At 50.4% G+C, this 22,382-nt stretch overlaps 1 protein-coding gene across 2 annotated transcripts in view; it reads right to left on the bottom strand.

Moving 5' to 3' along the window:
- The window catches only part of EPHA10 (EPH receptor A10), a 32,135-nt gene extending 20,687 nt beyond the window's left edge, over window positions 1-11,448 (bottom strand). For both annotated transcript variants that reach the window (XM_072355224.1, XM_072355225.1), the window contains exons 1-3: window positions 11,309-11,448; window positions 10,797-10,861; window positions 9,298-9,967 (exon numbers count right to left, since the gene is read on the bottom strand). In XM_072355224.1, coding sequence (XP_072211325.1) covers window positions 9,298-9,967; window positions 10,797-10,861; window positions 11,309-11,411 — 838 coding nt within the window. In that variant the 5' untranslated portion in view covers window positions 11,412-11,448. The remainder of the gene's footprint in view (window positions 1-9,297; window positions 9,968-10,796; window positions 10,862-11,308) is intronic.
- Window positions 11,449-22,382: the final 10,934 nt, after the last annotated feature.

Genomic DNA, 22,382 nt, shown 5'->3' with positions numbered 1-22,382 from the left:
ACAGAGCAGTTTGCAATAGCTTCACTTTGGCCCTCAAACAACATCTGAAAAAGCAGCAGCCTGCAAACAAATGCATTCTGCTCGGCTTTGCCTTCTTGATGTGGGGCTGCTGCCTGCTGCCCCTCCATCAGCTCCCTGAGCGTGCAGCCTTGTGAAGTCCCCATACAAACAGCTCCCCGAGCGCAGCCCCCTCTCTCATCACTTTTAAGGAGCTGGCTGCTGAGACTGTTCCTTTTAATGAAGATTATTCCAGTGCATTCCGGTTCATTAGTTTTTCGTATGACACAAAACTGGCAGCTCTGGCTGTGATCTGAGGACAAAGCACCAAGCGAGGCACCGGGGCAGAGAAAACTTGCATGGGATGCTGAAAACGGGTGAGTGTTTAAAGGGGGCATTAAATAAATCCATCTTGCTGTGATTGTGGGTGGGTGGGATTGTTTTGTCCTGGCACATGGACAGCCAGCTGTTGGCAAAGCAGCAGCACAGGGAGATTTCTGCTTTTTCTTATGTCATAGAAGCAGCTTTTCATGAATCACCTGAAAGCTTTGCTCCTTTCCAAACAGTGCAAGCAGATAGAAAACAGCAGGTTTGATCACCCCAAGCCTATTCCAGTTGTGCCTGAGATTTTCCTGGTATCTGGAATGAAAATCAGCATTCGCCAATCATAGAATGGCTTGGGTTAGAAGGGACCCCAAGGATCATTAAGTTCCAGCCCCCCGCCACAGGCAGGACCACCAACCTCCAGATCTGGTACTGGACCAGGTTGCCCAGGGCTCCATCCAACCTGGTCTTGAACACCTCTCGGGGGTGAGCACTTACAACTTCTCTGGGCAATAGATGTGGACTCAGTGTTGGTTTTCTACAGTAAAGATGAAAAGTGATAAAAGTGGAGAATCCAACCTAAAAAGTCTTAAAAACCAGCAGAGCTGGAGAGTCTGCAGCTTGGCCTTTTCCTCTCCCAGTTCCCAGCACACCTCCAGGACCAGATAACGCTGACCTTTCAAAGCACAGGCTTGGCACACAAACAGAGAAGCAACATAGAGGCAGTGTGTAGTAAGACACAATAAATGTCTTCCCCTGCTTCAGGCACACAAAAAAATAGTGGGTGTTCAAATTACCTCCAAAACTTGCAGCCTCCCCTTTGTATCTAAGAAATCAAAGCAAGTCTACTGTTACACCGATACGGGTGGCAATGCATCCAGCTTGCATTTCCCTTAGTACTGCCTGTAGTGCAGGGCAGCAGGACTGCCATTGGCACGCAGCTCTTGCAGGCACATCCTGAGCTCTTATGGGCTCCACTCCTGCTCAGCCACCCCAGCCCAGTGCAAGGCACGTCCTGCTCTGCAGGGAGAAGCTTCTCATTATGGCATCAAAGCCCCAACGCTGGCACCGGGTTCCTGCTTGTAGCCTCTGTCAGGCAGAACAGAAAAATCAATCTTGTTTACAAACTTGATGGGACTCGAGCAGTAAAACTAGGGAATATACTGCTGTCATCCCCTGGAGCTAAAGGCGAGCCCAGCAGTCACATAAATTTGACATCTCATGGTAGGAAATTGAGCGTTTTCAATTAGAAGCATCTTTCAGGCGTTTCCTCCCCGTCTCTAATAGCCAGGAGAAGGAAGTTGACAAAACAACATTTAGATGCTGCCTAATTCTTCACTGAAATCACAGCCAGTAACAGGAGTGCTGCAGCCTCATGGCTTTCTACACATTGTTGGGACAGCTTTAATTCCCCCTCATCAGCAGCATCCACCTTACAGCACCACACTGCTGCCTCTGCTCCTCCTACAGCCCAGGCTCTGCCCCACAGCCCCAGGGGCTGCAGAAGCTTCTCTGTCACCAGCAGGGATCTCAGCATTCCCCAGGCAGCAGCAAGCTGGGCATTGAGGTTTCACCTTAAAAAATAGCAAGGGATCCCTGGCTGAAACCTTGATTTATCAGCAGCGGGGCACCAACATCCGAGCAGCTTTATCTTGTTAATTGATGAGCAGTGATTAGAGGCGACTCGCTAAGTGCACCAAGCAGGACAACTGACTGCAGCTCTGCAGCTTTGGAGTTGATTGCATCTCTTTTCAAGTGAAGCATGGCCAGGATTTTGCATGCAGCAGTAAAATGAAGTTATTAATCACCTCAGCTCTATTTACCAGCTGGCCAGTAGCCTGTGTGATGTTGACATCCATCGCTGCAACAGCTGATTACCTCAAACAATTCACTTAACCTTTGTTTTCTTTTTGGAGCATGGGAACATTTGACCACACTCAAGCAGGGAAGATGGGACGGGTGGGTTTGAACAGACAAATCCAAGTAAGGAGATGTTCACTGACATCGCCCCAGTCACTCAGCAGGGCCTGAGGAATCCAAAAATCCATTTCCTGCAGCTTATCGGTGCCTAATTAAACAGAGCTCATCATTTTGCAGAGAGGATGGGGCTGAGACCTCAGCAAATACTGAAGCTTAGCATAAAATATTGAGAGGATGAGCGCAGATAGAAGATTAAATACGAGGTGGAAATTGCACTGTATCACAGATTTAGGACTAAAGCTACTTAACCCACACAGCTTCCAGGCAGCATCAGTACCAAAATCAAACACCTCCTGCCTGCCTCCACCACTAGTAAACACATGAGCACACCTGTGCCCATGGCTTCGCCTCTCCAATCACATTGAGCTGTGCCAGACCACAAGGAAAGTCCCTTTGCACTTGACAGCAGCATCTCTGCCCCCTACATGGAAGCCTTTGATGAGTTCTACCTTTTGGTTTTCCACCCAAAGCTTTCTCACGCCAGCTTGGTGTCCCACACACCTCATGGATCTCTGAGAACAAAGGGAAACCAGAGAGGACGTGGTGTGCACGAGCACTGCCCAACTTATTCATGCTGCTGAATTCCTGCAGACGGCGGAACAGCCACGTGCTTGCCAGCAGGAATCAATAACGCCTGCAGATTCACCCAAAACGCCTATACAGTCATTTGTAATTAACACTACAACTCGGTTGTCTTCCAAAATCAATTCCTTTTCCTTTTTTTTTTTCCCCCTTTTTTTTTTGGTCATAAAATCGTATTTGACAAAGTCCATTCTCTTTTAATGCACGTTAATTTTCTCTGCTGGAACTGCCAAACGGAGGGACTGTGTGTGGATCACAGCATTGGGCTCCAGAGCCTCTCTGCATCCCCCATTCCCTGCAGACCTTCACCAGGATACACACATAGATATCATTTCCAGGAGCACCAAGAAGAAGCACATCCATCCCTGTGGCTAATGCACACTGAGGTATGAAGGAGCCCTTCTGAGCACAGGCCACCAGCTCAACACATGCCCAGCCTGCACCATATCAGCCCCTGTTGCCTCACTTTCTATGTCTGCACTGTTCCCATCCTTGGGGCTGACCTCAGGCTCTCACACCAGCCTCCCAGTTCTGAAGAAGGGGCACAGAGAACCTTCTCCAGGAGGGTAAAGGGACAGCAAGCAACAGCCTGAGCTCAGCCTCCACAGAGCTGGGTTTTCTGCTCCTTTGAGCACATCATTTCTCCTCTTTTCTTTATCAGATGATCTATCTGTGTGGGCAGGGTGGTACAAGATGTGGGATGACGCCTGCCTGCACCCTGCCTGCCCCAGGGAGCCTCTGGATGCTGAGACATCTCCAAAAAGGGAATCCTAAAACCCTCATGTTTTGCCAGAAGAAGGGAATGGGGCCCTGACAGAGCAGGGCTGCTCAGCTTGGAAGAGATTCCCAGAAAGACACAGCACTGAACTCCATCCCATCACTAAAAGCATGGAGAAGAGAGCATTGTTACTTGCTATTTCACAACACACAAGGCTGCGGGTGCAGCTAATGAAATTATCAAGCAGCAGGCTTAAAGCAAACAAACAAAAATATTCTCTTCATATAGCATGTAATTAAATTAAACCCCAGACACAGACTTCAGAGCTTCTCCTAGCTCAGACCCAGCTTCTCCAAGCTCTGCATCATTCCCCAGAGCTCTGCAATTGCTTTTTCTTCCCATCAGAAAACTCAGGATCGTGCCGGTGCCCTGGAAGGACAGCTGCCACCGAGCACACACAGATGAGGACAGGTAGCCCCAAACCAGACAGGGCACCTTGTGCAAAACACAGCATCAGAGTAAAGTTCCAGCAGTATATTGAGCTGGTGAAAGAGCCTTGTCAACAAATGTCCTCGGGTAATAGAGAGGCTCCTGCCTTCCCGTGCATGCTGGGTTTGCAATCTTGCCTTGTCTTATTGCAAAAGCTGTAATCAATACCTTGCAGGCAGCGAGCGATACCGTTACTGAGCCCTGCTGTGAGGAAGGGAAAGAGACCTTCTGCAATCTCCGTGCCCGTGCAGGAGGGACAAAGTCTGCAGGAGGGAGAGATCAATGCGGCACCGGATCGGGTCTCCTCTCCTCTGGGCTCAGTGCTGCCCACCAGGATGGGCCGTGTCAGCTCAAGGAGAACTCGAAGGCAGTTTTTCTCCTGCAAACTTCTTTTTCTAATCACTATTTTTGCAGTAATACTTTCCAACAGCTCACAGCCATTTCCAGCATCCTTGAAACCTTTAGGACAACGCTACTCTATGATTTCAGTCCTTGCGAAATAATTGGAGAAGTACTGAAATGAAAACCTGTGTCCAGAGGGGAGATCTTTGTGCATCTCCAACAATGAGCTCTTAATAGCTGAAATTAAATTCTGTGATTTAGTCTAGAGGAAAATTAAATACCCCAGTATATTTAGTAAGGCAATCCTGAAATATCAAAATCCATTCAGCACCAAGAATACATTCACTTGAATTCAGTGCCACAGAACTGAGCAGAAACTCGTTGCTGTTCATGCAAGAATTTTCCTCAAGGACATTCTAATGCAGGCACATCCATCGAGCCAACTGCCACTCACTGCTGTCCCTTACAGTTCCCAAATACAGCCAGTCAATTCCTCCCATGCTGAGAGCTGGCCAACCCACACCTCCAGCTCACCCTGCTTAAGACTTTGTAATGCCCCCTGAGCTGGGTTTCCCTTTGTATTTCAGCAGCATTGCCACCAGGTCCATCCAGCAGCCAGGTCTCTATAACCTTAGGCCTGACGAGAACACTGCAAGCCAACTGTGATGCTTGCAATTTTCTGAGTAGTTTGGTCTAAAATTAAGTGTCATAGAGTAATTTGTGTCTGGCTCTGCCACAATTTCCACAGCCATAATTATTTCAGACACACTATAATACAGCAATATAACATGCAATCCAGAATAATAAATATCTCCGAGCTTGATCATTACTCTAAAAAGAGACCAAAGAGAAAGCATATTTTATATGGGTGGTCTGTCTGCAGGACTTAAGGAGAGCAGCATCTACCAGAAGGCACTGCGGGTTCCCCAGGGGCTGCTGATGGGCAGATATTCAGCATTCATTCAGTGCCACGTTCCCCATGCCTTTAAAACAGCCGCTTTGCTCAGGTCAAAAAGGTGCTCCAGCCACTCTCTGCAAGAACACAAGCCCCAGGAGGAAAAAGCCAATAATTCAGAGAGGAGACCCAAATCTGAAGTTCCTCACCGACTCCTCCAAAGGAAGCACAGATTTACTCCCTCAGCCCCTCTCAGTGTGTTGTCCTCATTTCACACCACTACAGCATGCCCAGCTCCAGCCAAAGAGCTGAGCATCCCCCAGGCAGCATAGGATGCTCTGAGGATGAAAGGAAAGCCTGGTGCTCGGTGCAGAGTCCCAGGAGAACAAATAGATTTATTATGCATAATTCCCTGGCATCAGTCAGGAGATAAAATAAACTCCAGGAGTGCACACAGGTTTGTAAGCTAATGTATAAAAGATGAAACAAATCAGGAGCCCCGAGCGCTGTGCATTTGGATCCATCTTCTTTGTACTTAAATGGAAAAGCAGACCTTAGGCTCCAGGGGGTATCTTGGTAATAACCCACAGAATATTGCAACTTCTTATTTGAGTTTCTTTTAATTCCCAATCAAACTCTTTATTTCTCAACTACCGCAGGGACACGACGTTCTGATGGGGGCAGGAGCCACAGAGGAAGGGATCTTCCCTCCACCCCCAGTCACACATGAGCGCTGCACCACATCTGGGGTGGGTGCAGAGCACATAAGCCAGCCAGGAAAAGGATGCTCTGACACCACAGCTTGCAGAGAATGGCAGTGAACAGCTGAGCAGTGGCAGCATTCCAGTGCACTGCCATCACAAGATGCTGCAGTGGCTCTCAGGGTCACTAACCTTGATTTTTGCCTTCGACGCAGCCCCTCTCTCAGCATCCCCATCCTGCATTGGGCACAGGGACTGGATGGTTTCATTCTCTTCTCCCAAAGAAGAGGAGAGATGAGTGCTGCCATCCAGCGCGAGCAGCTGGCCAACAAAAGCTCTTTGTGGCAGTCCCAGGAGATGAGTGCACAGCAAACAGGGCTGAAGGCAGAGCTGGCATTTCTCCACCCTCAGCACTCAGCAGCACAAGGAGCAGAGGGGAGGTCTGGTGGGACGAGATGGGGAAGGCTGCATTTCTAGAACAGCAAACACTTTCTCTACTGCAGCGCTCCCCTTTGGAAAACCAAAATCAAGGACTATTACTGCAGCTTTGCTTTTTGCAAGGTAAGTTCAGTTCTCATCAAAACTGGCTCAAACGGGATCTGGTTTTGGGGCAGAAGCACCGCTCTGCTGGTGGATCCATCAGGACACCCTGATGAGCAGGCAGATCCTGATGGATCCAAGCAGAGCTCACTTATTGCTGAGCGCACAGCATCCAGCATGTGTTAGGTTTTGGAGCACTAGTATCTGCCATCAAATCTGCTTGAGAACGGATTCTAAAAACCCAGAGAAAGCACGAGAAACTGTTTTCTCCCTAAAATCAGCATTAGCAATATACAACCCCTGCACAGAAGGGATACAAGCACCCGACCTGACTGTCACACCCACTGAGCCCAATGCAGGTGACAGCAGCACTGCTGTCCCAGCAGCTCCACGCCAGCTCCCACCACTCCTGTCAAAACCAGAGGGAAACAAATGGAGGAGACTTAACTACAGCACAAATATACGGTTCTGTCAAAGAAGAGTGGCTGACAGCTATTTTTGGAAGCGGATCTCCGTCAGATTAATTCAACGCCTGCTTGAAGTTGTCTCATTTGCAACAAAACTGGCTGGTAAATATTAACCTTGGGCTTTGTCGGAATTCTCCTTGCGGGTGTTACAAGGGATTGGATGGAAAAGATGAAGCACAAAAGACAACTTCACAGCAAACGTCAGGCAGATCCCTCGCATCGCTGTTTCATTTGCACCAAAGCTGTTGCATTACACGCAATGGTGTGGAGGGGCTGCAGCTCAAACCTGGCAAAATTAAGGGCAAAAAAAGACATCAGAGCTGAGAAGCCAACTGAAAACAAGATAGGGATGGACAGGAGATGGCCCACAACGCTGCAGCACCTTCCACCTGCCCATCGTGCATCTGCTGGAAATAGGTTTTATGATCATGTTAAGCATAGGCCAGCAGCTGGCTGGAGGTGTATATTAGACAAGAAAAGCAGTTTAAATGTATTTACGGTGACAGAACCTCTCCTCTTGTTTGCAGGAAGATGTTAAGCAGATGCTAAAGCTGCTCACTTCCACCCCAGAGATGGCTGCGTTTCAATGATCACCAAAATGATTCATCAGAAATGTGCAAACCCAGGAAAGCTGTCGGGTGCTCTGGGATTTCTTCAGAGGAACGGTGCGATGTGGGAAGATGGACAGCAAAAAAAGGCTTGGCTTTATCACAGCACTAATTAGCAGCGCCGTAAATCCTATTAGCCTTTTCTCATCTCTACTAATTTCTGCGTGAGGATACAAATGTTCTCGCAGCAGCGGGGTGATTTCAGCACCTAAATCACCAGAGCAAGGAGGCTTTGTGATTCAACTCAAACCCGCATTCAGCAGGAAATAAAGCTAATTTCCCTAAGCGGAGACACCCTGCCTTTCCTTCACCTCTAAGCTCTGCCCTGCATCACTTCTGCCATCCCAAACACGGGACAGGCTATGAGGGGCAGCACCAAGCTGGTGTCCGGCAACCTGGCTGCACCACTAAGCATGGAGCATCCTCACACAGCCCTTCCCTTTATCCACTTCCAATTCAAAGGGCTTCTATCCTTGCACAGCAATTTCTGCAGCCTGGAAAGGCTTTCATTAGAAATCTTCTCAAGTTATTCACAGAGGTCGAAAAGAAAAAGAAAGGAAGAAGAAAATAAGACAGAAACACACAAAAAACTTTCAACTCTTAAAGCTGCTTTCTGATATTTGACCAGACATAAGATGCTGCTCTGCTGAGAGTGACTAATGACCTGCTTTCTGTGCGAGGAGGGAAAAACTTAATTACGTCCATTAAATTACTTCAGATATTTTTCCTTAGAGAACATGAATTATTTAAACTCAACACAGAGAAACCTGAAACATTAGCAAAAGCCTTCTGGGACTCGCTATGTAAATTCCCACTCCAAACAGATGGGGAAAGCATGGCGAGCTGCCACGCAGCCACTGAAGCAGTCAACAATGCTGAGATTTCAACCCCATCGTTTTAATAAGGTGTCCTAGAGGAGGGCAGAGTATGAAGGGTCACTGCTGGGGCACCACGAAAACCTCTCTGGGTTCAGGGGAAAGTAAGAACCGTTCACATCCATAAAGCCTCAAGCAGTCCCATAGAATCAGACCTGCTCCCCCTGGAAAACCTAACTCTCCTACTGCAGAGCTGAAGCACTCAGGCCCTGGCAACCCCCTGGCATTGGTACTTCTTCACCTGCTTTCCAGCAACCCCAGGCTGTGCTGCTCTGAAGGCTGGAGGCTCCATGCTGCAGACTGAGCACTGATGCTACCCAACACATGCAAACAAGAGTTTTTTCACACCAAAACCCATTCACACCAGGACAGCTCAAGCTGCTCCACTCACACGAGCCCACAGCACTCCCCAGGGATGTCACAGTAGAGATGTGCAGATAGATGCCCACATTGGCCTCCTACAGGCTGCCAGGCATCCCCTGTATCCACAGCCATCTCTGCTCCTGCTCCGAAATGGTCCCAGCACTGGGTTCATTAAGGAGACCCCAGGGAAGGTCGGGGTTATATCCATTTTTACAGCCGTCATTAAAAGCAACCTTGAGAGCTGTAAAGTCACCAAATTATTGACTTACATCTAAAGCACGGCGGTGGGGATATTAACGGCAGAGGGTAATTTTACGGCTCCAAATAAAGCTGGGGGGAAATGCTGGCAGTATTCAGAACTCCGGCACGTCCACCCAGCACCCCCACAGCCAAAAGGATGCAAACAGCCCCATTACCTCTGCACCTCCCATCTCTCTCCTCGAAGCCGGGGCTGCAGAGGCACTTCCCAACGGGTACCAACCACTCTCCCTCAGCACTGCAGTGCATCCGGGGGGGGTTATCCACATCCACCCGGGCGTGCTCGACACACGTGCCTTTCACCTCCACCAACGTGGCAAAAGCTGTTTCTGCCACCGTGTCCGGAAAAACAGCCAGGTTCTGCACAGTGCTGAGGCACTTCTTGTAATAAACCCGCACGGAGACCAAGGCCACGCAGGCACCCACATCCTGGAAGCCCAGGTGGAAGCCTTGCTTGCTCAGATGCCCAATCTCCCGCAGCTCTGTGTTCAGCTTCATCTTCCTCTCGCCCAGGTCTCCCTGCGTGAAGCTCTCATCAGCAGCAATGGTGTCAATCTTGGTGTGCTTGCTCTCGCGGATGCTGTGGCCCAGATCGGCGTCGGACTCAGCATAGTAGAGGTTGAAGGTCTCCTTGCAGGTGCCTGTCACACCTGGGATGCTGTTGCAGTCCCTCAGGGTGAATTTCAGCTCGATGAAGATCCTCTGACCATCACGCCGGGCAATCCAACCCGTCTGCAACCAATTGTTCTGGTTGGGTTCCATGACGTTGCACACCTGGTAGGTGCGGATGGGTTTGTACTCCTCGTCCACGCCGCTGATTTCCTCCCACTGTGGAAAGAACACAGAGGCTGAGAGAGCTCACAAACTGTGGGCAGCCGGAGCCTGAGCAGAACAAGCCACCGCTATAAATGCCTCCCCCAGCTGCCTCTCCACCTATAGACCTGCACAGCACAGACCCTGAGCATCCCTCAGCCACCCAAACCACACACTGTGAACACAGGGCTGTGGAACCACCCCACACCAGAGCTCCCAGAGCCACCCATAGAAGGCACAGATGGCTGAGGACAAACAGAGCCATCGTACAGTGACAACATCTCAACCAGCAACAGCTTCTCTGCTTGGAGGAGTTAGAGCTGGGACAGGATGAGTCCTCCACCTGCAAGTGCAATGGCTTACCCCAAAGTCACCAGCACAGATTCTGAGCAAGCTGATGATTCAAGCCTTAAGGATGACCTGACACTTCCCAAAGCAATTCTTTTTTGGGGGTATATTTATGCCAGCTTGCCAAATACACCCAAAACAGCATTCCTTCTGCAGACTGACAGCTGGGGAAGGTAGACGCCTGTAGGATGCTTCATTTTCCCCACTAAACACTCTGTTTGCCTTCTGAAAAACTAACCTGAAGCAGTGAGGAACACAAACTTTGACTTTGCTGCCATACTCAGACAACAGCAGCCTCTGCTGCAGGGAAGGGACCAGAGCTCACCCCTGTGCCACTCGGACAGCTGACAATTCACTCTATAGGAGCACAAGGTGCATTTGGGGGAAGGGTCCTCCTTTGCCACATCACCCCCACGGCCATGCCCGGCTCTCTCAGCCCCACATAAGCGGGGGTTCCCATACAAAGCCCCACACGGCGCCCGGGGCCGCCCCTTACCCCGTTGGCCGGGTGTGAGGTCCAGCCCAGCTCCGCTTGGGATTCTTTCGAGTCCAGCAGGACGACTGCAGGGAGGAACACACGTTAAGGAACCCACTGCCGCCCGATGGACCCCGCAAAGATCTCCCATCGAATTCCCTTTAATTAATACATCCCAGCTTCTTAAGTCACTCTTTTAGCACAGAACAGCCCGTTTCTTGCGGCAGGACGGGGCATTTCCCCACGTTCCCAGTTCCAGGAGTCGCTCGCTGGCAGCAAATAGAGCCGAGCCGTGCCGTGTGCCCGCACTGCGCCCCGCACCGCCACCCGTTCCGCCCGTACCCTCCATCCCATCCCTCTTTTCCCTGCAGGCACGGCGGTGCCCCGCACCCTCCCGCCCCGTCCCACTCCTTCTAACGGGCTCACGGCGAATCCCCGCGGGTTGCACCGGGAGGAAAAGGGAAACCCACGGAGCTGCACCGCACCGGAGGCGAAGCGCTCAACCCGACAGGCGGTGCCGGGGAATCGCTCACCCTGCTCGGCGGCGGCGCGGGGCAGCACCGGTAACACCGGTATTAGCAGCAGCAGCGGCAGCGCCCGGGGGAAACCACCACCGCCGCCGCTCGCCGTCTCCATGACGCCGCCGACTCCGCGCGCCCCGCACCGCCGCCGCGCTCCGACCGCCGCGCACCGCCCCGCTCCCCCCACCTCCAGCCAACCCCCGCCGAGGGGGAGGCGCTTAGAGAGGCTAAGAACCAATGGGGAGAAGGGGCGGGGAGAGCCGCGTTCACTCTGAAGCCTACTGACGGCCCGGCTGTGCATCCAGCGGTTCGAATGGGATGGGGGTACACGAACTGTGCTGCAGGCTTTCCCCGTTAGGTGATGTTTGCCTCCTACTGTCCTGCTCCCATTACTCAGCAGTGCAGGAGGGCTGAGGGATCAGCTTCACTGCACCATGCGATGGGCAGCCCCAGAGCTGTACAATGATGGGGGCAGGGGAGAGCAGGGGGCCTTAGCAAGGCAGCAATGCACCCTCCTGCAGCCTAGCTGGACAGATAGGGAATGAATGGGGTCCCTGTCACAACACTGCCACTGTCCTGCCATGCTGGGGTGGCTGCACAGCCTTCTGCCCCCTACAAACTGCAGGAGAAATGAGAGGTGTCCAGCAGACCCCTCTGTTATGACCTCCTGCCCCAGCACCACAGTCCCATGTTGCTCCTGAATGTGCAAAGTCTGTGCTCTGCACAAACACCTGCTGGTCTCATTATTGCATCACCCAAGAGCCATGCCTGGGTGTGCCAAGGTCACATCAAGCCTCAGGTTCTGCCTTTCCAGGTTGAAACTGGATTCTCAGCTGTATTTCAAGGCCCTGTAGATGCTATAAATTTCAGACTGGCCAAAAGGAAGTACCAGGAAAGCACAGCCATGGGTGTACAGCTCCCTGTGCCAAGGAGGAAGGCAGCGTGCTTCAGTTCCTACTAGCTGTAGGTGTTGCAGGTCCCTGCAAAATCTCAACAGGCTGAACACCCGTCAGCCTCCCATCTGATGGCTGTACAACCCAATGCTGAAGTCTGCTTATGTAGCAACACTTATTCCTGTGGGTTGTTCCCCACGCCGTAATTATGTGCTGTCAAATGTAAAACATTGAAAGGCTGGAATAAAAACATTGAGTCTGCAGCTACAGCAGCCAGCACTGGGGGCTGGGTTGGCCATGAAGGGAGAGGTGTGGGGATGTCTGTTAGAGCAGGAACACAGCAATGATGCCTGTAGGAAAGGGGGAACAGTGCTGCGGGAAGAGCAGTGGTTTGTACCCACGCACACTGCATTGAAACATCTCCAAATGCTAGATGCCAAAACATCAGTTCTGCAGCGCTTCATACACGCATAAGTTTACTGGAGCAAGTATCCCACTGAAGCCTGCTGCCAATCAGATTTGCACGCTGCATAATTAGATTAATTAGATATGGTGATTGCAGTTCATTTGCCTTGTGCCCCGGCTTCCAAGTATGCCCTTCCTGAACTCAATGAGACCACCTATGTGAGTAACTTCAAGCAATCCCTGCAGGGATTGGGAATCAGCCCTCCCCATTTCTCAGCCCACACCAGGAACACATCAGTGCCTTTCCTCAGCCCTGCAGTCGGGTTACAAGTTCACCTGATTAAAATAACCCCCCCCCTCCATCACTTTACAAGGCAGGGAAGCAAAGGACAGGGTTTATTTCTAATCTTCCTTGAGTCGAAACCAGAAGAACCGTCCCATTATTACTAGAGGTTTTGCCAGTCGCCCAGGAAGGAAAATGATATTTAGTTGTCGTTAAAGACTCATAACTGCATAACAATTTCATGCTATGTTAACTTCTAGGTTTTCTTTCGCATATAAATTTTTAAGGAGGAAAATAGAAAAACCCAGGCACTTGACCTTTAATCACAGTTATTTGTGTGATCAGTCAAGTGTGAGAAAAAGCTAGTTTGTGCCTGAAAGATGCCCTTTAAAACTAGATTGCTCTAATATGACACACGACTCACATGGTGTAATGTATGGGATCTTGCTTACCCATCTCTAGGGAACAGCTGCCGCCCGCTTAGCATTCATGGCCCGGATCTTGCTGCTGGTACATTGGAAGGTATTAATGTCATCCACAGAATCAATATGGACCCTTGGGACAGCTCTATTCACCACTGAGAGCCCCAGGGAGGTGTAGGCTCTCCCTTCATAGAGGAAGCCAACAGCAAAGGGGATTCTCCACATATACAGAGGATTTGATGCTCGAGATATTTCACTGGGAGAAGGGCATGTCATGCTAATAGAGTACAAAGCTCTCCCATTTCCCTGAAACATTATTCCAAGCACTTATAAAAGCTTAATATTAGAACAGCCAGAGGTATTTTAATTACGGGTTTGAAGCATCATGTTGTTTGTGGGGGAATGAGCTCATGAATTTCTCTTTGGCAAGACGGGATTGACTGAAAAGCATCGCCGGGGTGAGGAGATGGAACAGCTTTTTTGAATCCAGACTGGGATTTATTCATTATTGGGCACAGGTATGGAACGGGGAGACTTCCCTGAGCCCTCATGGGCTGCACTGAGGGGACACAGCCCCACAAGGCACAGGGATGAGCCCCGGTGATAATATGGGGCCAGCAGACCCGGCTTCAGGCCGCCCCAGGAGCTTCTGCAAAGAACTGGGACCAACACGGCCCAGAAAACAGGTAATTCTCTGAGCTGAGCTATTACCAACTGTAAGTGGAGACAGAAGGATGGCTCTGAAACCACGGTGAAAATAACACTCCTGGAAAAAGAAAGAAAAAAAAAAAAAGAAAAAAAAATCAATACAAACACCAAGGAAAGAGGATCAGAACCCGAGACCATCAATTCCTGAGATAAAGAGTTGAAAGTCTCAGTGGGAGGACAGCCAGATCCAGACTGAAAAACAAAACTTTGCTTCTTTTGCTGACAAATGAGTTTTTCTTCTAAAGGACAAAGGAGCAGGAGGACGTCGGCCTCCGTGTGCGGCTGCCGGAGCTGCCCTTGAAGGAAGAAGGAGCAGCAAAAAGCTCACCGATGCTTTTCTACGCCTTCTCTTCCTCTTCCACACTTGAAAGGATTTTCCTACAGCTGAAAACAAGAGATATGTGCGATTTGGTGCCGTGTGGGGCACTGCCATAGGAATACACTCCAACACGGGTCCTGCTGTCCTGCTCCTCCAGGGCTGTCCCCAAGCAGGGCCCATGGATTGCAAAGGGGAGCACGCTTGCTACTCCGTGTGCTCACTGCCTTCATGTTGTTTGTCTGGAAGTCAAAGCGTTTGTTTTTGAACAGCTTAATTTTTCTGTCAGATGCGCCCTCCTCGCTTCAGAATCTCTGCGTTACAAATGTTTTGCAGCAGCTCTTTCGCTTTTAAGGTAATCATATAAAAGATCCTTGACTACATAAAGGCAGCTAATCCGGGTAAATGCCTCTAAGCATCTTTACATTCCATGCTAATGGATTTCTAGGCAGCCCACAGGGATCCGCGTTCGAGAAAATAATGTAAAATATAGTAAGCATCTCGTTTTTTTTTTAAATGCCTCAAATTTGTCATATTTTGAGAAAATCCAGAGCTCCAGGCACTGTAAATCATCACACTTATATAAGTAATACTCTGTTCTGTCATAATCAGCATGGAGCCCAGCCTCTTCATAGGGGCAAGCATCCATTTAGCATTCGATTCCAACTCAACCGGAGACAAATTATCATCTGCCATTAATTTGAGCTGGAGAGGAGGGACCTGAGCTCTGCAATCAGTTGACAGAACCAACCTGAGCACACAGAGGGCGATGTCACCGTGGGGTTTTGCTATGGGAAGGTCAGAGGGAGCACACGGTGTATTTATAGGAGCAGCACCTCCCCAGGACTCAGCCCTGAGCCACCCCCAGGAGAAACAGCACCCTATTTTAAGAGCTGTCTGATGCAATTAACTCTGCGGAGGAAGAACCCGGAGGATGCACGAGTGCAGCGGGCCATCGCTTTCTGCAGATTCATTACATGCCTTAATTAGGCTCCCAGCTCCTGGGGATGGCTCTGTTCTGGTGGCACGGAGAGAAAAGCTGCACAGCAGATCAGCAGCCGGTGCCTGGTGGGCAGCAGCATCGGGATCAGAAAGGGAATTTCAAAGGACAGTGGAAAGGAAAGAAAGGGAATGGGTGATGTGAGAGGAGCTTTAGGCAGAGGCACACCTCGAGCATCAAGCACTGGCAACAAAAGCAGCACCAGCACAGTCCCAGCAGCAACACAGATCCACGCGCAGTGCTGGGCTGCAACGTGCACGGGAGAAACACATGCTGGAAAAACACCTTTTTTTCCTGCAGGAGTAAAAGGGGCTGCATTCACCTGCCCTGTTTTGCTCCAGTAAATCCACGGCAGCACACAGGCACTGTGCTTTGGGGCATTTTGGAAGCAGCCACTCACTAAGCAACAGCACAAGAGATGCAAACTGCACACATTACCACAGCCCACTCCCTGACGACTGAGGCTTTGACCCTCACCTACATGGCATCAGCCCAATGGAAACCATTCAGCACCAGCAGCAAAGTTATCAGAGCTCCAGAGGAAGCCATGTGTAACTTAGGGTTAATTCGCATCCAGCAACGTAAAGCAAACATTGAATTTGGATCTGAATTCTCTTCCCCCCCCACACACACACACGCATCCAGACTTTAGGATCAGAAACACCGAACTCCTGAGCTGAGATTTGCTGCCCCACATTCTGGGTGCAGGGAGCAGCATCCTCCTTCCCCCAGCACCAAGACCAATGGGAACTGCACAGACCTGCAGCCCACCCTGGGGCAGAGCCCAGTCGTGCCCTGCAGAGATGCTTTGCTGGTGGTGCTGAGCATGGGATAGGACTCAGCCCCCCCTACTCCACACACACACATAGAGCCTTCTCTGGAGGCAAGCAGACCCTCTGCTTTTCCTCATCCTGGTTGAAACACAGCGTATCAGGTGCCTGAGCCTCTGAGAGCTCAGCTCTGCAGTAGAAATGATGATACACCTCAGGTATAATGGTGCAAACAGCCATTATCATAATTTTGATACCAATTACACGTAATTTGAACAAAGGAGTTGTCCTAGCTTTGATTTGCTCTCCTTGTATTCCTGGCTGGTTTCATTAAAATCACTTACAGAGATTTGCAGCAGTTCTGTTTGAAGTGCTGTTATTAGGGTTTTCATTTCTGTGGCATCAGGAATAATTTCCCACTGGGCTGTTTATGCTTCACAAAGGGCTCCATAGACTGTGGGCCACCATCACCGGTCAGATGCATTTATGGTTGGATGGGGCACAGAGCAGACAGTGAGCTCCAGGATGACTGTGCTCAATGTTGAACTTAGAAGGTGATGGGCCAGGCTGTCCCCTGCACCATGCCCATTTCCAACCTGTGGCTTTATCTGCACCAGCCTCACCAATTACACCCCCCAGTCACAGTGCAAGGTTGGCAGGGAGGGCGTGCAGAGCAAATCCTTTTCATTTGGCCATAAAAAGAGGGTAATACACTTTGCAAATGACAATTAGCAATTTACTGCAGCTGGGGCTAATTCCTAGATGCATTTTACTCTCCAGGACTCAGCGCTTGGGCAGACTCTAAATCAGGCACAGGCACGCTATGTCCAGCTCCATTAAAGCTCGTTGCTAATTGCAGAGCTCCGGGTGTGCAGTGAGGAGCTGGAATCCTTCCTGAGCCCCCAAGAGCTGCTCTGCTGCCAAAGCTCTGGGCTGAATCTGACCCTTTGGCAGGGACCCCCCCTTAATTGGTCCCCACTGTATGAGTCCAGCCGGCTGCATCCCACTGATGGAGCCACGCAGCCCTGGGATAAGGATGCAAAGCAATGCCAGCAGCCCTGGAAAGCAACAAATCCTAATTCACTTTGATAATAAGGTTGCATTCGTGTCCCAGAATGAGTTTACCACGTAGGTTTGCAAAAAAAAATGCTGCTTAAATAAACAGAAAGGGAAGAAAAGCACGAGAGAGTGTGTCCAATCTGCATTATAATTAGGGGAAAGAATGACAAATAGGGGAAACAACCTGTTCCCGTCTGCAGCTGCAGTTTGTTCCTGGTGCATCTAAAGGGCCACGCACCGCCCGCACCGGGAGCCTTCGCTGGGAACATGTGAATGCTCCATTCAGAACAAGTAGGAAGAAAAGAACAGCTTTCTGCCTGTATGGCAATTTCTCCTATAATGAGGCATCAGAGGGAATTTTGTCAACCCAGACACTCACTGCTATGCTTGATGCCGAAAGCCCAGAGGCAGGAGCAGAGGTCTGGATCCAACCAAGGGTCACGAGGAGGAGAAACCACAGAGGAGGAGTGGTTACAGTGGGGCAAGGCTCACCTTGGTCCCCACGGCAATGCAGCTCAGAGCCACCAGGGTCACCATTGGGGTCCCTCTTGGGGTCGCCCCCTGGCCACCTCCAAGTCCAGGGCTCAGCAGATGCTCTTGGACTTGTTTTTCAACCCTATCCTCATTTATCTGTAAATCATTCTAATGAGGCGGATAGCGTCAGGATGGCGAGGAAGTGGCATTATTATCTGTAAGCAGCAAAAACTGACAGCATGTTTAATCACGGGCTGCGCAACGGCAACATCAGTAGAGGACGAGATTAGACACTTCTCCAATTAGTCATACAGCAGAGGCACAGCCTGAGGGTCACTGAACCCAGCAATAGAGGAGCACAGATCCTGGGGGCCGGCAGGGCTGGATCCTCCCCCCCAGACACACTGTTTCCTCCCTTCTCTGCCAGCTCCTAACAGGATTTTGCAGCCTGTAGTGGATGTGCTAATGGGATCGAGAGGTAAAGAGTTCATCCTCCTCCTTTTTCTCTGCTGCTTTCCTTTTTTCCCCTCGGCATCTCTCCTGTCCTGGCTCACCTCTCCATGCCTGCATGCTCCTGAGGTCTACAGATTAAAAGCATGAATAAAAGCCAGAAATTATTACAGCAATCCTATTTATCACCAAGCAAATTGTATCCAACAGCCTGCAACAGCCGCCGGTCTCCGAGGAACACTGTTACAGCAGTGGGGCTTTTCCTCCCCAACCCCATGGGGATGCAATGGGGTGAACAGGCAGACACTGTCCTGACCTGGAGGTAATAGGGCTGTGGCATTCCAGCTGTCAGATGTGCCTCCATGCAGTGCTCAGCACTCAGCCCCTCCTCATGCCAGTATCTTGGGGAAACCTCTCCGCAGTGGAGCCCAGGTGTTCTGATTTATCTGAGACATCTCATTATCAGCCTCTGCCACAGAGGCTCTGACCTCTCACGTCGGGGCCTCTTTGAATTTACTCCCTGCCCCGAGCTACAAAAGCAACCATGAGAAATCCATTTGCTTTCCTCAGTACCTCCTGGTTCTCAGAGAACTTCCAAAGGGCAGAGGAGCTGCCTGTGGGACATCTCAGACCGTGGCCAAGGTTCTCCATCACATCACATGCTGATTAATTGGCTCTCAGTTCTCCCTTCCCTTCTGTTGGGACCTATGGTGCCCCCTCCAGCCAGTGGAGGCACCCATCCCCATGGAGGGACCCATCTTATGGGCATACCCAGCACCAGGCACACCGCTGCCACACAGATCTCAGATGTAATATTCATTTAGGAGCATCTGAGCCACAGTAATAAAGCAGCCATTATGACAATACAGATCAATATTTCCAGAGAGGATCCTTTGCTGAAACACGCCGCAATTGTTCAAACCAAGTCTTAATTGTGACAGGAATTGATTTCCTTTTTCTAATATCTCTGACTTTTAATTAAAAGGTAGTTAAGCGGGCGATACATTTCCAGGATCATTTAGAAGCAGAACAACACTGGGGAGCACACACTTAACATGCACAAATACTGCCTTGTCCATAGGCAGTGTGGGTATAGGAGCTGCCCCATCCCATCTCTGCTGCACGCCAGGGATGGGGACATTGTGGACACTGGTCTCCCCATGCCATCCCCATATCCCTGCCCTCTGCAAGTCTGCAGCTGGTCCCAGAGTGCCCACAGCATGGAGGGGGGATGATAGTGATGGGAGGAGCCCCTCCAGCCTATGCTTGCTTTAATTTCCAGGAAGCTCCCGCTGGGCAGGGCAGCACAGCACAGCCAGACGCTCCCCATCAGCCCTGATTAGACTGAAACAGGCCAAAGCAACTTTGTCTGACTGGAGAGAGGCCATTAACATCGCAGACTCCATTAAAAGAAGAAATGGTCCTTTTATCTACTCATCAAGAACCATAAAAGAATAGAAAAGCTTGGAGCCACTCATAAATCCTCCAGGAAACCCCATCCTGGGGCATGGTGCAAGGGCTCTGGTGCTATCCCAACAGTATGTCTGTGGTACCAAGGTATGGCACAATCTCTGATGCCCATATGGCATGGCAGCAGCTTCACCCTGGGTGCCTGAGCTGCCCTGGGGGTGTCTGGGTGGTCCTCCATTGGGGCAGGGTCCTGGGACAGCCCACAACCCCACAGCCCTGCCTGCAGCAGCCTCAGCCCAGAGGCAGAAGCCCACCCTCCTGCCTTTAGGCTGAGGGGCTGCACCCTAAGCTGGAGCTTTGCCATGGGCAGCACTGCCTGGATGTACAGCAACATTATCTCCCATAACATGAGTTTTAACAGCAAAGCATTATCAGGACTAATCAAATCTCCCTCGCATTACCATCCAGGCTGGTTCCTGCCCGACAAACACGTGTGATGCAGGCAGCAGAGCAGCATTAGGACCAGGTTTACAGGCAGTCCCCAGCCCCCATCTGCCCATCCTGCCCCCAGTGAGGTCTGCACACTACCATGACCTCTGCAGTCACACTAATGGGACAAATGCCACTGTTACCATTACCACAGAGTGGGCCATGGGAGCACAAAGACCCCTGGAAAAGCCAGTGAGATGCTGAGCTCGGAGCCCTGCAGAGCAGAACTCCACTCTCAAAGCTGACATTCATAACCACTGTGACCACAGGCACTTCTCAGTTTTCCCTATGATTGCAAGCAGCTGTTTGCATCCTTCAAAAAGCTTTTTCCCTTTACCTTCATAAATGAATACAAGCACCAGTAAAGAGCTGTACAGTGAGCTGCTGTATCAGCTTTCTCCCCACTCCTCTTCTGCCTGCCCAAGCCAGTAAGAAATGTGGCAGCACCACGACTGCAAACACAGTGCAGCCCATTCATTTATACTATGTGATCCAGCAAGTCTGCCTTCCCCTAAAGTCTCCTGCCTAGAAAGAGGGAACCCAGGCCATGAGCTCTCCTTCAGGGCAGTGCTGCTGCCTGACAGTGACACCAAGCAAGAAATTCAAGGCCTTCAGCAATTAATCTAAACTCATCAGCAAACTGACACTGTGCCCAGCGAAGGCTGCTTCTCCTGGGTTAGGTGAGCAGGATGCAGGGAGCCTAAAAGCCATCTCAACAACCCACAAGCCGTAAGGAAGTGCACTGCGCCCTGCCAGGGTGATAATATTGGCACCATAGCAAAAGCAAAGTGCTAATTAGAAACTTACCAGCAACCAAGCCTTTTTGGAGATGATTTCCTGACCAAATTAAGGGACCTGGCCTATGTGACAGCAGGTCCCCTCTGGGACCCCACAAGCACCAAAACCCCTTGCAAAAACCCCTAACCCAGCACATGCACAGCACTAGATTTTAACACATAGAGAACTTCTAGGAATAGGCAGGCACTCCATGGAAGATGTATGAACATTCACACGTTCAAACAGATACACTCCGTGTGCTTCACCTCTTGAGGGTACCTGTTTGGAAGAGCAATGCTCCACACACCCAGTGCTGCAACAACATCCTGTCTGCAGGAGCAGAACAGCCCAGACAGCTCCAGAAGAGCCAGGGCTATGCTGTAATACCTCCTCATGCTGCTAAGCTTTTAATTCATCTGGCTTTGTTACCTTGGATATTTTGTTCTCTAAATCAATGCAGCCCCCAGAATGATAAAACCCTTCATTAATACTGCTGGGTTATTGCCTAAAACAACAGCACATGATCTGGCACTTTTTAGTTTGATTTTGCTGTCACTTGGGACGGGATTAGAGGGAAATATATCTCCTAATTCTTCCAATATCCTTCAGCAAGCATCGGTTCAGACCAAAGAGGACATGAGATGCCAGTGTCAGTAATTGGAAAGAAGCTCTTCACTTGCAGATGGTCAGAGACCCTTGATGGCACCCCAGGCTTTGACATAATTATCGCAGCCACAGAGCAGCTGCCAAACAGTGCAGCACTTGGTGGATGAAAAGGAGGAGAGCTGCTTAATTGCACGGCCTCTCCTCCTAACACCCTCCTCACGGTGGGTGCTGCATGAGCCACAAAATGAATAGCAACAATGGAGGGTTATGTGCTGGTCTATCTTCTAAGGCCAGAGTCAGTGCTGGGGACACCACAGAGAACCACCAACAGCCTCAGGTCTGTCTCCCAACCCCATCTCTGCAGGTCTTCCCCAATCAGCTCTTGCTGCTCTCACCTTTCTCATTCCAATCTCACTTTGCTTAGTTTTACCCACTCATTTCTCCCTCATTTGACAGAAATGCATGCAGTTCGCATCTCCTCTTCTCCTGTTTAGCGAGTTGCTCTTTCTACACCTGCCCTGCCCTGCTGTGCACAGGACAGGCTGCCCAGACTGCGTGCTGAGGAGCCCGCAGCACATTTTATCCCACTTTCCATTTATTGCTATTTTTTAATAGCTGTTTATAACTCAACCAGCTCAAGCGTTGCAGTGGCCTTTCTCAGAGCAGCCAAAATTTTCTGGCCGGACACCCCTGGCATTATTTCAAGCTCTGTTTTTCCAGCCAACAGTTCCCAATGCCTCCACTCATTAGAGCTCACAGCATTGCCTGTCCCTCCAAAGCAGCACAGGACACCCCTTGGAGCTGTGGGACCCCCACAGGAAAGCTTGGCCTCACAACATGGGAGTGTGGAAATCGAGTCCAGGATGGCTGCCCATCCATCCATCCATCCCCTCCTTATAGGAAGGCAGGAGGAGCACTGCCTTTGTACCATTACTACATGAGCACCACCAATACAGGGCATCCCACAGCCTGCATCCCACAGCCTGCATCCCTCATCCCACTCCATTGCAGCACATGGAGCACC

Source organism: Excalfactoria chinensis, chromosome 22, assembly GCF_039878825.1.
Source record: "Excalfactoria chinensis isolate bCotChi1 chromosome 22, bCotChi1.hap2, whole genome shotgun sequence".
In the NCBI taxonomy this organism is placed as follows: Eukaryota; Metazoa; Chordata; class Aves; order Galliformes; family Phasianidae; genus Excalfactoria; species Excalfactoria chinensis.
This window is presented reverse-complemented; position numbering and strand designations above follow the sequence as displayed.